Here is a 16,205-nt window from a genome sequence, read left to right as displayed (position 1 = left end):
CAGGTCTCCCTTCCCCATAATAATAATAATATTAACTTGGTCAGTGAGGCAGGTCTCCCTTCCCCATAATAATAATAATATTAACCTGGTCAGTGAGGCAGGTCTCCCTTCCCCATAATAATAATAATATTAACCTGGTAAGTGAGAGGAGGCAGGTCTCCCTTCCCCATAATAATAATAATATTAACCTGGTCAGTGAGACAGGTCTCCCTTCCCCATAATAATAATAATATTAACCTGGTCAGTGAGAGGAGGCAGGTCTCCTTCCCCATAATAATAATAATATTAACCTGGTCAGTGAGAGGAGACAGGTCTCCTTCCCCATAATAATAATAATATTAACCTGGTCAGTGAGACAGGTCTCCCTTCCCCATAATAATAATAATATTAACCTGGTCAGTGAGACAGGTCTCCTTCCCCATAATAATAATAATATTAACCTGGTCAGTGAGACAGGTCTCCCTTCCCCATAATAATAATAATATTAACCTGGTCAGTGAGACAGGTCTCCCTTCCCCATAATAATAATAATATTAACCTGGTCAGTGAGAGGACAGGTCTCCCTTCCCCATAATAATAATAATATTAACCTGGTCAGTGAGACAGGTCTCCCTTCCCCATAATAATAATAATATTAACATGGTCAGTGAGGCAGGTCTCCTTCCCCATAATAATAATAATATTAACCTGGTCAGTGAGACAGGTCTCCCTTCCCCATAATAATAATATTAACCTGGTCAGTGAGAGGAGGCAGGTCTCCCTTCCCCATAATAATAATAATATTAACCTGGTCAGTGAGAGGAGACAGGTCTCCCCTTCCCCATAATAATAATAATATTAACCTGGTCAGTGAGAGGAGACAGGTCTCCCTTCCCCATAATAATAATAATATTAACCTGGTCAGTGAGAGGATACAGGTCTCCCTTCCCCATAATAATAATATTAACCTGGTCAGTGAGACAGGTCTCCTTCCCCATAATAATAATATATTAACCTGGTCAGTGAGAGGAGGCAGGTCTCCCCTTCCCCATAATAATAATAATATTAACCTGGTCAGTGAGAGGAGACAGGTCTCCCTTCCCCATAATAATAATAATATTAACCTGGTCAGTGAGGCAGGTCTCCCTTCCCCATAATAATAATAATATTAACCTGGTCAGTAGAGACAGGTCTCCCTTCCCCATAATAATAATAATATTAACCTGGTCAGTGAGAGGAGGCAGGTCTCCCTTCCCCCATAATAATAATAATTAACCTGGTCAGTGAGACAGGTCTCCCTTCCCCATAATAATAATAATATTAACCTGGTCAGTGAGAGGAGGCAGGTCTCCCATCCCCATAATAATAATAATATTAACCTGGTCAGTGAGACAGGTCTCCCTTCCCCATAATAATAATAATATTAACCTGGTCAGTGAGAGGAGACAGGTCTCCTTCCCATAATAATAATAATATTAACCTGGTCAGTGAGGGCAGGTCTCCTTCCCCATAATAATAATAATATTAACCTGGTCAGTGAGAGGAGACAGGTCTCCATTCCCCATAATAATAATAATATTAACCTGGTCAGTGAGGCAGGTCTCCTTCCCCATAATAATAATAATATTAACCTGGTCAGTGAGAGGAGGCAGGTCTCCCTTCCCCATAATAATAATAATATTAACCTGGTCAGTGAGGCAGGTCTCCTTCCCCATAATAATAATAATATTAACCTGGTCAGTGAGAGGAGACAGGTCTCCCTTCCCCATAATAATAATAATATTAACCTGGTCAGTGAGAGGAGGCAGGTCTCCCTTCCCCATAATAATAATAATATTAACCTGGTCAGTGAGACAGGTCTCCCTTCCCCATAATAATAATAATATTAACCTGGTCAGTGAGACAGGTCTCCCTTCCCCATAATAATAATAATATTAACCTGGTCAGTGAGAGGAGACAGGTCTCCCTTCCCCATAATAATAATATTAACCTGGTCAGTGAGACAGGTCTCCCTTCCCCATAATAATAATAATATTAACCTGGTCAGTGACAGGAGACAGGTCTCCCTTCCCCATAATAATAATAATATTAACCTGGTCAGTGAGAGGAGGCAGGTCTCCCTTCCCCATAATAATAATAATATTAACCTGGTCAGTGAGAGGAAGCAGGTCTCCCTTCCCCATAATAATAATAATATTAACCTGGTCAGTGAGAGGAGGCAGGTCTCCCTTCCCCATAATAATAATAATATTAACCTGGTCAGTGAGAGGAGGCAGGTCTCCTTCCCCATAATAATAATAATATTAACCTGGTCAGTGAGAGGGAGGCAGGTCTCCCTTCCCCATAATAATAATAATATTAACCTGGTCAGTGAGAGGCAGGTCTCCCTTCCCCATAATAATAATAATATTAACCTGGTCAGTGAGAGGAGGCAGGTCTCCCTTCCCCATAATAATAATAATATTAACCTGGTCAGTGAGACAGGCCTCCCTTCCCCCATAATAATAATAATATTAACCTGGTCAGTGAGACAGGTCTCCCTTCCCCATAATAATAATAATATAACCTGGTCAGTGAGAGGAGACAGGTCTCCTTTCCCCATAATAATAATATTAACCTGGTCAGTGAGACAGGTCTCCCTTCCCCATAATAATAATAATATTAACATGGTCAGTGAGAGGAGACAGGTCTCCCTTCCCCATAATAATAATAATATTAACCTGGTCAGTGAGACAGGTCTCCTTCCCCATAATAATAATAATATTAACCTGGTCAGTGAGAGGAGGCAGGTCTCCCTTCCCCATAATAATAATAATATTAACCTGGTCAGTGAGGCAGGTCTCCCTTCCCCATAATAATAATAATATTAACCTGGTCAGTGAGACAGGTCTCCCTTCCCCATAATAATAATAATATTAACCTGGTCAGTGAGAGGAGGCAGGTCTCCCTTCCCCATAATAATAATAATATTAACCTAGTCAGTGAGAGGAGACAGGTCTCCCTTCCCCATAATAATAATAATATTAACCTGGTCAGTGAGAGGAGACAGGTCTCCTTCCCCATAATAATAATATTAACCTGGTCAGTGAGAGGAGACAGGTCTCCCTTCCCCATAATAATAATAATATTAACCTGGTCAGTGAGAGGATACAGGTCTCCCTTCCCCATAATAATAATAATATTAACCTGGTCAGTGAGACAGGTCTCCCTTCCCCATAATAATAATACTATTAACCTGGTCAGTGAGAGGAGGCAGGTCTCCCTTCCCCATAATAATAATAATATTAACCTGGTCAGTGAGAGGAGACAGGTCTCCCTTCCCCATAATAATAATAATATTAACCTGGTCAGTGAGGCAGGTCTCCCTTCCCCATAATAATAATAATATTAACCTGGTCAGAGAGACAGGTCTCCCTTCCCCATAATAATAATAATATTAACCTGGTCAGTGAGAGGAGGCAGGTCTCCCTTCCCCATAATAATAATAATATTAACCTGGTCAGTGAGACAGGTCTCCCTTCCCCATAATAATAATAATATTAACCTGGTCAGTGAGAGGAGGCAGGTCTCCCATCCCCATAATAATAATAATATTAACCTGGTCAGTGAGACAGGTCTCCCTTCCCCATAATAATAATAATATTAACCTGGTCAGTGAGAGGAGACAGGTCTCCCTTCCCCATAATAATAATAATATTAACCTGGTCAGTGAGGCAGGTCTCCCTTCCCCATAATAATAATAATATTAACCTGGTCAGTGAGAGGAGACAGGTCTCCATTCCCCATAATAATAATAATATTAACCTGGTCAGTGAGGCAGGTCTCCCTTCCCCATAATAATAATAATATTAACCTGGTCAGAGAGACAGGTCTCCCTTCCCCATAATAATAATAATATTTACCTGGTCAGTGAGAGGAGGCAGGTCTCCCTTCCCATAATAATAATAATATTAACCTGGTCAGTGAGACAGGTCTCCTTCCCCATAATAATAATAATATTAACCTGGTCAGTGAGACAGGTCTCCTTCCCCATAATAATAATAATATTAACCTGGTCAGTGAGAGGAGGCAGGTCTCCCTTCCCCATAATAATAATAATAATCAGTGAGGCAGGTCTCCTTCCCCATAATAATAATAATATTAACCTGGTCAGTGAGACAGGTCTCCTTCCCCATAATAATAATAATATTAACCTGGTCAGTGAGGCAGGTCTCCCTTCCCCATAATAATAATAATATTAACCTGGTCAGTGAGACAGGTCTCCCTTCCCCATAATAATAATATTAACCTGGTCATAATAATAATAATATTAACCTGGTCAGTGAGAGAGACAGGTCTCCCTTCCCCATAATAATAATAATATTAACCTGGTCAGTGAGACAGGTCTCCCTTCCCCATAATAATAATAATATTAACCTGGTCAGTGAGAGGAGGCAGGTCTCCCTTCCCCATAATAATAATAATATTAACCTGGTCAGTGAGACAGGTCTCCCTTCCCCATAATAATAATAATATTAACCTGGTCAGTGAGACAGGTCTCCCTTCCCCCATAATAATAATAATATTAACCTGGTCAGTGAGAGGAGGCAGGTCTCCTTCCCCATAATAATAATATTAACCTGGTCAGTGAGAGGAGGCAGGTCTCCCTTCCCCATAATAATAATAATATTAACTTGGTCAGTGAGGCAGGTCTCCCTTCCCCATAATAATAATAATATTAACCTGGTCAGTGAGACAGGTCTCCCTTCCCATAATAATAATAATATTAACCTGGTCAGTGAGGCAGGTCTCCTTCCCCATAATAATAATAATATTAACCTGGTCAGTGAGAGGAGACAGGTCTCCCTTCCCCATAATAATAATAATATAACCTGGTCAGTGAGACAGGTCTCCCTTCCCCATAATAATAATAATATTAACCTGGTCAGTGAGACAGGTCTCCCTTCCCCATAATAATAATAATATTAACCTGGTCAGTGAGAGGATAATAATAATAATATTAACTTGGTCAGTGAGGCAGGTCTCCCTTCCCCATAATAATAATAATATTAACCTGGTCAGTGAGAGGAGGCAGGTCTCCCTTCCCCATAATAATAATAATATTAACATGGTCAGTGAGTCAGGTCTCCCTTCCCCATAATAATAATAATATTAACCTGGTCAGTGAGGCAGGTCTCCCTTCCCCATAATAATAATAATATTAACTTGGTCAGTGAGGCAGGTCTCCCTTCCCCATAATAATAATAATATTAACCTGGTCAGTGAGAGGAGGCAGGTCTCCCTTCCCCATAATAATAATAATATTAACCTGGTCAGTGAGACAGGTCTCCCTTCCCCATAATAATAATAATATTAACCTGGTCAGTGAGACAGGTCTCCCTTCCCCATAATAATAATAATATAACCTGGTCAGTGAGACAGGTCTCCTTCCCCATAATAATAATAATATTAACCTGGTCATTAATAATAATAATATTAACCTGGTCAGTGAGACAGGTCTCCCTTCCCCATAATAATAATAATATTAACCTGGTCAGTGAGAGGAGACAGGTCTCCCTTCCCCATAATAATAATAATATTAACCTGGTCAGTGAGGCAGGTCTCCCTTCCCCATAATAATAATAATATTAACCTGGTCAGTGAGACAGGTCTCCCTTCCCCATAATAATAATAATATTAACCTAGTCAGTGAGAGGAGACAGGTCTCCCTTCCCCATAATAATAATAATATTAACCTGGTCAGTGAGAGGAGACAGGTCTCCCTTCCCCATAATAATAATAATATTAACCTGGTCAGTGAGAGGAGACAGGTCTCCCTTCCCCATAATAATAATAATATTAACCTGGTCAGTGAGAGGAGACAGGTCTCCCTTCCCCATAATAATAATAATATTAACCTGGTCAGTGAGAGGATACAGGTCTCCCTTCCCCAATAATAATAATATTAACCTGGTCAGTGAGACAGGTCTCCCTTCCCCATAATAATAATACTATTAACCTGGTCAGTGAGAGGAGGCAGGTCTCCTTCCCCATAATAATAATAATATTAACCTGGTCAGTGAGAGGAGACAGGTCTCCTTCCCCATAATAATAATAATATTAACCTGGTCAGTGAGGCAGGTCTCCCTTCCCCCATAATAATAATAATATTAACCTGGTCAGTGAGACAGGTCTCCCTTCCCCATAATAATAATAATATTAACCTGGTCAGTGAGAGGAGACAGGTCTCCCTTCCCCATAATAATAATAATATTAACCTGGTCAGTGAGACAGGTCTCCTTCCCCATAATAATAATAATATTAACCTGGTCAGTGAGACAGGTCTCCCTTCCCCATAATAATAATAATATTAACCTGGTCAGTGAGAGGAGGCAGGTCTCCCTTCCCCATAATAATAATAATATTAACCTGGTCAGTGAGACAGGTCTCCCTTCCCCATAATAATAATAATATTAACCTGGTCAGTGAGAGGAGACAGGTCTCCCTTCCCCATAATAATAATAATATTAACCTGGTCAGTGAGGCAGGTCTCCCTTCCCCATAATAATAATAATATTAACCTGGTCAGTGAGAGGAGACAGGTCTCCATTCCCCATAATAATAATAATATTAACCTGGTCAGTGAGGCAGGTCTCCCTTCCCCATAATAATAATAATATTAACCTGGTCAGTGAGAGGAGGCAGGTCTCCCTTCCCCATAATAATAATAATATTAACCTGGTCAGTGAGGCAGGTCTCCTTCCCCATAATAATAATAATATTAACCTGGTCAGTGAGAGGAGGCAGGTCTCCCCTTCCCCATAATAATAATAATAACCTGGTCAGTGAGAGGAGGCAGGTCTCCCTTCCCCATAATAATAATAATATTAACCTGGTCAGTGAGACAGGTCTCCTTCCCCATAATAATAATAATATTAACCTGGTCAGTGAGACAGGTCTCCTTCCCCATAATAATAATAATATTAACCTGGTCAGTGAGGCACCTGGTCAGTGAGGCAGGTCTCCTTCCCCATAATAATAATAATATTAACTTGGTCAGTGAGGCAGGTCTCCCTTCCCCATAATAATAATAATATTAACCTGTCAGTGAGAGGAGGCAGGTCTCCTTCCCCATAATAATAATAATATTAACCTGGTCAGTGAGACAGGTCTCCCTTCCCCATAATAATAATAATATTAACCTGGTCAGTGAGACAGGTCTCCCTTCCCCATAATAATAATAATATTAACCTGGTCAGTGAGAGGAGGCAGGTCTCCCTTCCCCATAATAATAATAATATTAACCTGGTCAGTGAGAGGAGGCAGGTCTCCCTTCCCCATAATAATAATATTAACCTGGTCAGTGAGGCAGGTCTCCCTTCCCCATAATAATAATAATATTAACCTGGTCAGTGAGAGGAGACAGGTCTCCCTTCCCCATAATAATAATAATATTAACCTGGTCAGTGAGAGGAGACAGGTCTCCCTTCCCCATAATAATAATAATATTAACCTGGTCAGTGAGACAGGTCTCCTTCCCCATAATAATAATAATATTAACCTGGTCAGTGAGAGGAGACAGGTCTCCCTTCCCCATAATAATAATAATATTAACCTGGTCAGTGAGAGGAGACAGGTCTCCCTTCCCCATAATAATAATAATATTAACCTGGTCAGTGAGAGGAGACAGGTCTCCTTCCCCATAATAATAATAATATTAACCTGGTCAGTGAGACAGGTCTCCCCTTCCCATAATAATAATAATTAACCTGGTCAGTAGACAGGTCTCCTTCCCCATAATAATAATATTAACCTGGTCAGTGAGACAGGAGGTCAGTGAGAGGAGACAGGTCTCCCTTCCCCATAATAATAATATTAACCTGGTCAGTGAGGCAGGTCTCCCTTCCCCATAATAATAATAATATTAACCTGGTCAGTGAGAGGAGACAGGTCTCCCTTCCCCATAATAATAATAATATTAACCTGGTCAGTGAGAGGGAGAAGGTCTCCCTTCCCCATAATAATAATAATATTAACCTGGTCAGTGAGAGGCAGGTCTCCCTTCCCCATAATAATAATAATATTAACCTGGTCAGTGAGACAGGTCTCCCTTCCCCATAATAATAATAATATTAACCTGGTCAGTGAGAGGAGACAGGTCTCCCTTCCCCATAATAATAATAATATTAACCTGGTCAGTGAGAGGAGACAGGTCTCCCTTCCCCATAATAATAATAATATTAACCTGGTCAGTGAGACAGGTCTCCCTTCCCCATAATAATAATAATATTAACCTGGTCAGTGAGAGGAGGCAGGTCTCCTTCCCCATAATAATAATAATATTAACCTGGTCAGTGAGGCAGGTCTCCCTTCCCCATAATAATAATAATATTAACCTGGTCAGTGAGAGGAGACAGGTCTCCCTTCCCCATAATAATAATAATATTAACCTGGTCAGTGAGACAGGTCTCCCTTCCCCATAATAATAATAATATTAACCTGGTCAGTGAGACAGGTCTCCCTTCCCCATAATAATAATAATATTAACCTGGTCAGTGAGACAGGTCTCCTTCCCCATAATAATAATAATATTAACCTGGTCAGTGAGACAGGTCTCCCTTCCCCATAATAATAATAATATTAACCTGGTCAGTGAGAGGAGACAGGTCTCCCTTCCCATAATAATAATAATATTAACCTGGTCAGTGAGAGGAGACAGGTCTCCTTCCCCATAATAATAATAATATTAACCTGGTCAGTGAGAGGAGACAGGTCTCCCTTCCCCATAATAATAATAATATTAACCTGGTCAGTGAGACAGGTCTCCCTTCCCCATAATAATAATAATATTAACCTGGTCAGTGAGACAGGTCTCCCTTCCCCATAATAATAATAATATTAACCTGGTCAGTGAGGCAGGTCTCCCTTCCCAATAATAATAATAATATTAACCTGGTCAGTGAGACAGGTCTCCTTCCCATAATAATAATAATATTAACCTGGTCAGTGAGACAGGTCTCCCTTCCCCATAATAATAATAATATTAACCTGGTCAGTGAGAGGAGGCAGGTCTCCCTTCCCCATAATAATAATAATATTAACCTGGTCAGTGAGACAGGTCTCCCTTCCCCATAATAATAATAATATTAACCTGGTCAGTGAGACAGGTCTCCCTTCCCCATAATAATAATAATATTAACCTGGTCAGTGAGACAGGTCTCCCTTCCCCATAATAATAATAATATTAACCTGGTCAGTGAGAGGAGGCAGGTCTCCCTTCCCCATAATAATAATATTAACCTGGTCAGTTCCCCATAATAATAATAATATTAACCTGGTCAGTGAGAGGAGACAGGTCTCCCTTCCCCATAATAATAATAATATTAACCTGGTCAGTGAGAGGAGACAGGTCTCCTTCCCCATAATAATAATAATATTAACCTGGTCAGTGAGACAGGTCTCCCTTCCCATAATAATAATATTAACCTGGTCAGTGAGAGGAGACAGGTCTCCCTTCCCCATAATAATAATAATATTAACCTGGTCAGTGAGAGGAGACAGGTCTCCTTCCCCATAATAATAATAATATTAACCTGGTCAGTGAGACAGGTCTCCCTTCCCCATAATAATAATAATATTAACCTGGTCAGTGAGACAGGTCTCCCTTCCCCATAATAATAATAATATTAACCTGGTCAGTGAGACAGGTCTCCCTTCCCATAATAATAATAATATTAACCTGGTCAGTGAGACAGGTCTCCCTTCCCCATAATAATAATAATATTAACCTGGTCAGTGAGAGGAGACAGGTCTCCCTTCCCCATAATAATAATAATTAACCTGGTCAGTGAGGCAGGTCTCCCTTCCCCATAATAATAATAATATTAACCTGGTCAGTGAGAGGAGGCAGGTCTCCTTCCCCATAATAATAATAATATTAACCTGGTCAGTGAGGCAGGTCTCCCTTCCCCATAATAATAATAATATTAACCTGGTCAGTGAGAGGAGACAGGTCTCCTTCCCCATAATAATAATAATATTAACCTGGTCAGTGAGAGGAGACAGGTCTCCTTCCCCATAATAATAATAATATTAACCTGGTCAGTGAGAGGAGACAGGTCTCCCTTCCCCATAATAATAATAATATTAACCTGGTCAGTGAGAGGAGACAGGTCTCCCTTCCCCATAATAATAATAATATTAACCTGGTCAGTGAGACAGGTCTCCCTTCCCCATAATAATAATAATATTAACCTGGTCAGTGAGAGGAGACAGGTCTCCCCTTCCCCATAATAATAATAATATTAACCTGGTCAGTGAGGCAGGTCTCCCTTCCCCATAATAATAATAATATTAACCTGGTCAGTGAGGCAGGTCTCCCTTCCCCATAATAATAATAATATTAACCTGGTCAGTGAGGCAGGTCTCCCTTCCCCATAATAATAATAATATTAACCTGGTCAGTGAGAGGAATAATCCTGGGTCCCCTTCCCCCATAATAATAATAATATTAACCTGGTCAGTGAGACAGGTCTCCCTTCCCCATAATAATAATATTAACCTGGTCAGTGAGAGGAGACAGGTCTCCTTCCCCATAATAATAATAATATTAACCTGGTCAGTGAGAGGAGACAGGTCTCCCCTTCCCATAATATTAATAATATTAACCTGGTCAGTGAGAGGAGACAGGTCTCCCTTCCCCATAATAATAATAATATTAACCTGGTCAGTGAGAGGAGACAGGTCTCCCTTCCCATAATAATAATAATATTAACCTGGTCAGTGAGAGGAGACAGGTCTCCTTCCCCATAATAATAATAATATTAACCTGGTCAGTGAGGCAGGTCTCCTTCCCCATAATAATAATAATATTAACCTGGTCAGTGAGAGGAGACAGGTCTCCCTTCCCCATAATAATAATAATATTAACCTGGTCAGTGAGACAGGTCTCCCTTCCCCATAATAATAATAATATTAACCTGGTCAGTGAGACAGGTCTCCCTTCCCCATAATAATAATAATATTAACCTGGTCAGTGAGAGAGACAGGTCTCCCTTCCCCATAATATTAATAATATTAACCTGGTCAGTGAGACAGGTCTCCCTTCCCCATAATAATAATAATATTAACCTGGTCAGTGAGGCAGGTCTCCCTTCCCCATAATAATAATAATAATAAACCTGGTCAGTGAGAGGAGACAGGTCTCCCTTCCCCATAATAATAATAATATTAACCTGGTCAGTGAGAGGAGACAGGTCTCCCTTCCCCATAATAATAATAATATTAACCTGGTCAGTGAGAGGAGACAGGTCTCCCTTCCCCATAATAATAATAATATTAACCTGGTCAGTGAGAGGAGACAGGTCTCCCTTCCCCATAATAATAATAATATTAACCTGGTCAGTGAGACAGGTCTCCCTTCCCCATAATAATAATAATATTAACCTGGTCAGTGAGGGAGGGTCTCCCTTCCCATAATAATAATAATATTAACCTGGTCAGTGAGACAGGTCTCCCTTCCCCCATAATAATAATAATATTAACCTGGTCAGTGAGACAGGTCTCCTTCCCCATAATAATAATAATATTAACCTGGTCAGTGAGACAGGTCTCCCTTCCCCATAATAATAATAATATTAACCTGGTCAGTGAGAGGAGACAGGTCTCCTTCCCCATAATAATAATAATATTAACCTGGTCAGTGAGAGGAGACAGGTCTCCCTTCCCCATAATAATAATAATATTAACCTGGTCAGTGGTCATAATAATAATAATATTAACCTGTCAGTGAGAGGAGGCAGGTCTCCCTTCCCCATAATAATAATATTAACCTGGTCAGTGAGACAGGGTCCCTTCCCCATAATAATAATAATATTAACCTGGTCAGTGAGAGGAGACAGGTCTCCCTTCCCCATAATAATAATAATATTAACCTGGTCAGTGAGAGGAGACAGGTCTCCCTTCCCCATAATAATAATAATATTAACCTGGTCAGTGAGACAGGTCTCCCTTCCCCATAATAATAATAATATTAACCTGGTCAGTGAGAATAATAATAATATTAACCTGGTCAGTGAGACAGGTCTCCCTTCCCCATAATAATAATAATATTAACCTGGTCAGTGAGAGGAGACAGGTCTCCCTTCCCCATAATAATAATAATATTAACCTGGTCAGTGAGAGGAGACAGGTCTCCCTTCCCCATAATAATAATAATATTAACCTGGTCAGTGAGACAGGTCTCCCTTCCCCATAATAATAATAATATTAACCTGGTCAGTGAGAGGAGGCAGGTCTCCCTTCCCCATAATAATAATAATATTAACCTGGTCAGTGAGAGGAGACAGGTCTCCCTTCCCCATAATAATAATAATATTAACCTGGTCAGTGAGACAGGTCTCCCTTCCCCATAATAATAATAATATTAACCTGGTCAGTGAGGCAGGTCTCCCTTCCCCATAATAATAATAATAGTAACCTGGTCAGTGAGAGGAGGTCTCCCTTCCCCATAATAATAATAATAGTAACCTGGTCAGTGAGACAGGTCTCCCTTCCCCATAATAATAATAATATTAACCTGGTCAGTGAGGGAGGCAGGTCTCCTTCCCATAATAATAATAATATTAACCTGGTCAGTGAGACAGGTCTCCCTTCCCCATAATAATAATAATATTAACCTGGTCAGTGAGAGGAGACAGGTCTCCCTTCCCCATAATAATAATAATATTAACCTGGTCAGTGAGGCAGGTCTCCCTTCCCCATAATAATAATAATATTAACCTGGTCAGTGAGGCAGGTCTCCCTTCCCCATAATAATAATAATATTAACCTGGTCAGTGAGACAGGTCTCCCTTCCCCATAATAATAATAATATTAACCTGGTCAGTGAGGCAGGTCTCCCTTCCCCATAATAATAATAATATTAACCTGGTCAGTGAGAGGAGACAGGTCTCCCTTCCCCATAATAATAATAATATTAACCTGGTCAGTGAGAGGAGACAGGTCTCCTTCCCCATAATAATAATATTAACCTGGTCAGTGAGACAGGTCTCCCTTCCCCATAATAATAATAATATTAACCTGGTCAGTGAGAGGGAGACAGGTCTCCCTTCCCCATAATAATAATAATATTAACCTGGTCAGTGAGAGGAGACAGGTCTCCCTTCCCCATAATAATAATAATATTAACCTGGTCAGTGAGAGGAGACAGGTCTCCCTTCCCCATAATAATAATAATATTAACCTGGTCAGTGAGAGGAGGCAGGTCTCCCCTTCCCCATAATAATAATAATATTAACCTGGTCAGGTCTCCTTCCCCATAATAATAATAATATTAACCTGGTCAGTGAGACAGGTCTCCCTTCCCCATAATAATAATAATATTAACCTGGTCAGTGAGACAGGTCACCCTTCCCCCATAATAATAATAATATTAACCTGGTCAGTGAGAGGGAGACAGGTCTCCTTCCCCATAATAATAATAATATTAACCTGGTCAGTGAGACAGGTCTCCCTTCCCCATAATAATAATAATATTAACCTGGTCAGTGAGACAGGTCTCCTTCCCCATAATAATAATAATATTAACCTGGTCAGTGAGGCAGGTCTCCTTCCCCATAATAATAATATTAACCTGGTCAGTGAGGCAGGTCTCCCTTCCCCATAATAATAATAATATTAACCTGGTCAGTGAGAGGAGGCAGGTCTCCCTTCCCCATAATAATAATAATATTAACCTGGTCAGTGAGAGGAGACAGGTCTTCCTTCCCCATAATAATAATACTATTAACCTGGTCAGTGAGAGGAGGCAGGTCTCCCTTCCCCATAATAATAATAATATTAACCTGGTCAGTGAGGCAGGTCTCCCTTCCCCCATAATAATAATAATATTAACCTGGTCAGTGAGGCAGGTCTCCCCTTCCCCATAATAATAATAATATTAACCTGGTCAGTGAGAGGAGACAGGTCTCCCTTCCCCATAATAATAATAATATTAACCTGGTCAGTGAGAGGAGGCAGGTCTCCCTTCCCCATAATAATAATAATATTAACCTGATCAGTGAGAGGAGACAGGTCTCCCTTCCCCATAATAATAATACTATTAACCTGGTCAGTGAGAGGAGGCAGGTCTCCCTTCCCCATAATAATAATAATATTAACCTGGTCAGTTAGAGGAGGCAGGTCTCCCTTCCCCATAATAATAATAAGATTAACCTGGTCAGTGAGAGGAGGCAGGTCTCCCTTCCCCATAATAATAATAATATTAACCTGGTCAGTGAGAGGAAGCAGGTCTCCCTTCCCTAAAATAATAATAATATTAACCTGGTCAGTGAGAGGAGACAGGTCTCCCTTCCCCATAATAATAATAATATTAACCTGGTCAGTGAGACAGGTCTCCCTTCCTCATAATAATAATTATTAACCTGGTCAGTGAGAGGAGGCAGGTCTCCCTTCCCCATAATAATAATAATATTAACCTGGTCAGTGAGACAGGTCTCCCTTCCCCCATAATAATAATAATATTAACCTGGTCAGTGAGACAGGTCTCCCTTCCCCATAATAATAATAATATTAACCTGGTCAGTGAGAGGAGGCAGGTCTCCCCTTCCCCATAATAATAATAATATTAACCTGGTCAGTGAGACAGGTCTCCCTTCCCCATAATAATAATAATATTAACCTGGTCAGTGAGAGGAGGCAGGTCTCCCTTCCCCATAATAATAATAATATTAACCTGGTCAGTGAGAGGAGGCAGGTCTCCCTTCCCCATAATAATAATAATATTAACCTGGTCAGTGAGAGGAGGCAGGTCTCCCTTCCCCATAATAATAATAATATTAACCTGGTCAGTGAGAGGAGACAGGTCTCCCTTCCCCATAATAATAATAATATTAACCTGGTCAGTGAGAGGAGACAGGTCTCCTTCCCCATAATAATAATAATATTAACCTGGTCAGTGAGAGGAGACAGGTCTCCCTTGCCCATAATAATAATAATATTAACCTGGTCAGTGAGACAGGTCTCCCTTCCCCATAATAATAATAATATTAACCTGGTCAGTGAGACAGGTCTCCTTCCCCATAATAATAATAATATTAACCTGGTCAGTGAGACAGGTCTCCCTTCCCCATAATAATAATAATATTAACCTGGTCAGAGAGACAGGTCTCCCTTCCCCATAATAATAATAATATTAACCTGGTCAGTGAGGCAGGTCTCCCTTCCCCATAATAATAATAATATTAACCTGGTCAGTGAGAGGAGGCAGGTCTCTCTTCCCCGGGGTGATCTCTGTTGTGAAGGGGTACCTGGCTGACTCCAGGATGGCGACTATGTCCTGTCCTAACTGGCTATACTGTGATTCTACTAGTACCAATACTACTGGGTCGACTGAGGGGAGGGGCTGCGTGTCGCGGTCGGATAGTCTGCCAGTGTGTTTATCGGTGTGTGTGTTGGGGTGTTTATCAGTGTTTGTGTCGGGGTGTTTATCAGTGTGTGTGTTGGGGTCAGATCGTCTGTCAGTGTGTGTGTTGGGGTGTTTATCAGTGTGTGTGTTGGGGTGTTTATCAGTGTGTGTGTCGGGGTGTTTATCAGTGTGTGTGTCAGGGTGTTTATCAGTGTGTGTGTTGGGGTGTTTATCAGTGTGTGTGTTGGGGTGTTTATCAGTGTGTGTGTTGGGGTGTTTATCAGTGTGTGTGTCGGGGTGTTTATCAGTGTGTGTGTCGGGGTGTTTATCAGTGTGTGTTGGGGTGTTTATCAGTGTGTGTGTTGGGGTGTTTATCAGTGTGTGTGTTGGGGTGTTTATCAGTGTGTGTGTTGGGGTGTTTATCAGTGTGTGTGTTGGGGTGTTTATCAGTGTGTGTGTTGGGGTGTTTATCAGTGTGTGTGTTGGGGTGTTTATCAGTGTGTGTGTTGGGGTGTTTATCAGTGTGTGTGTTGGGGTGTTTATCAGTGTGTGTGTCGGGGTGTTTATCGGTGTGTGTGTTGGGGTGTTTATCGGTGTGTGTGTCGGGGTGTTTATCAGTGTGTGTGTTGGGGTGTTTATCGGTGTGTGTGTTGGGGTGTTTATCAGTGTGTGTGTTGGTTTGTTTATTAGTGTGTGTGTCCCGGTCGGTTCGTCTGTCGGTGTGTGTGTACCGGTCGGTTCGTCTGTCGGTGTGTGTGTTGGGGGATCTGTAGGGAGTTGGAAAGGGCAGGGGCACGCCACGGCAACGTGCTCTCTGATTGGTTGAGCTGTAAGTGGGGGC

At 40.8% G+C, this 16,205-nt stretch overlaps 1 protein-coding gene across 1 annotated transcript in view; it reads right to left on the bottom strand.

The window, feature by feature from the left end:
* LOC135534408 (bifunctional heparan sulfate N-deacetylase/N-sulfotransferase 4-like) overlaps nt 1-16,205 on the bottom strand; it is a gene marked incomplete at its 3' end in the record, with an annotated part of 34,683 nt that overhangs the window by 18,391 nt on the left and 87 nt on the right. Inside the window, exons 1-2 of the mRNA XM_064961415.1 lie at nt 16,172-16,205; nt 15,206-15,666 (exon numbers count right to left, since the gene is read on the bottom strand). The exon at nt 16,172-16,205 is cut by the window's right edge and continues 87 nt beyond it. Coding sequence (XP_064817487.1) covers nt 15,206-15,666; nt 16,172-16,205 — 495 coding nt within the window. The remainder of the gene's footprint in view (nt 1-15,205; nt 15,667-16,171) is intronic.

Source organism: Oncorhynchus masou, unplaced genomic scaffold, assembly GCF_036934945.1.
Source record: "Oncorhynchus masou masou isolate Uvic2021 unplaced genomic scaffold, UVic_Omas_1.1 unplaced_scaffold_3364, whole genome shotgun sequence".
Classification (NCBI taxonomy): Eukaryota; Metazoa; Chordata; class Actinopteri; order Salmoniformes; family Salmonidae; genus Oncorhynchus; species Oncorhynchus masou.
The sequence above is the reverse complement of the archived record's forward strand: the minus strand, read 5'-3'. Positions and strand labels throughout refer to the sequence as shown.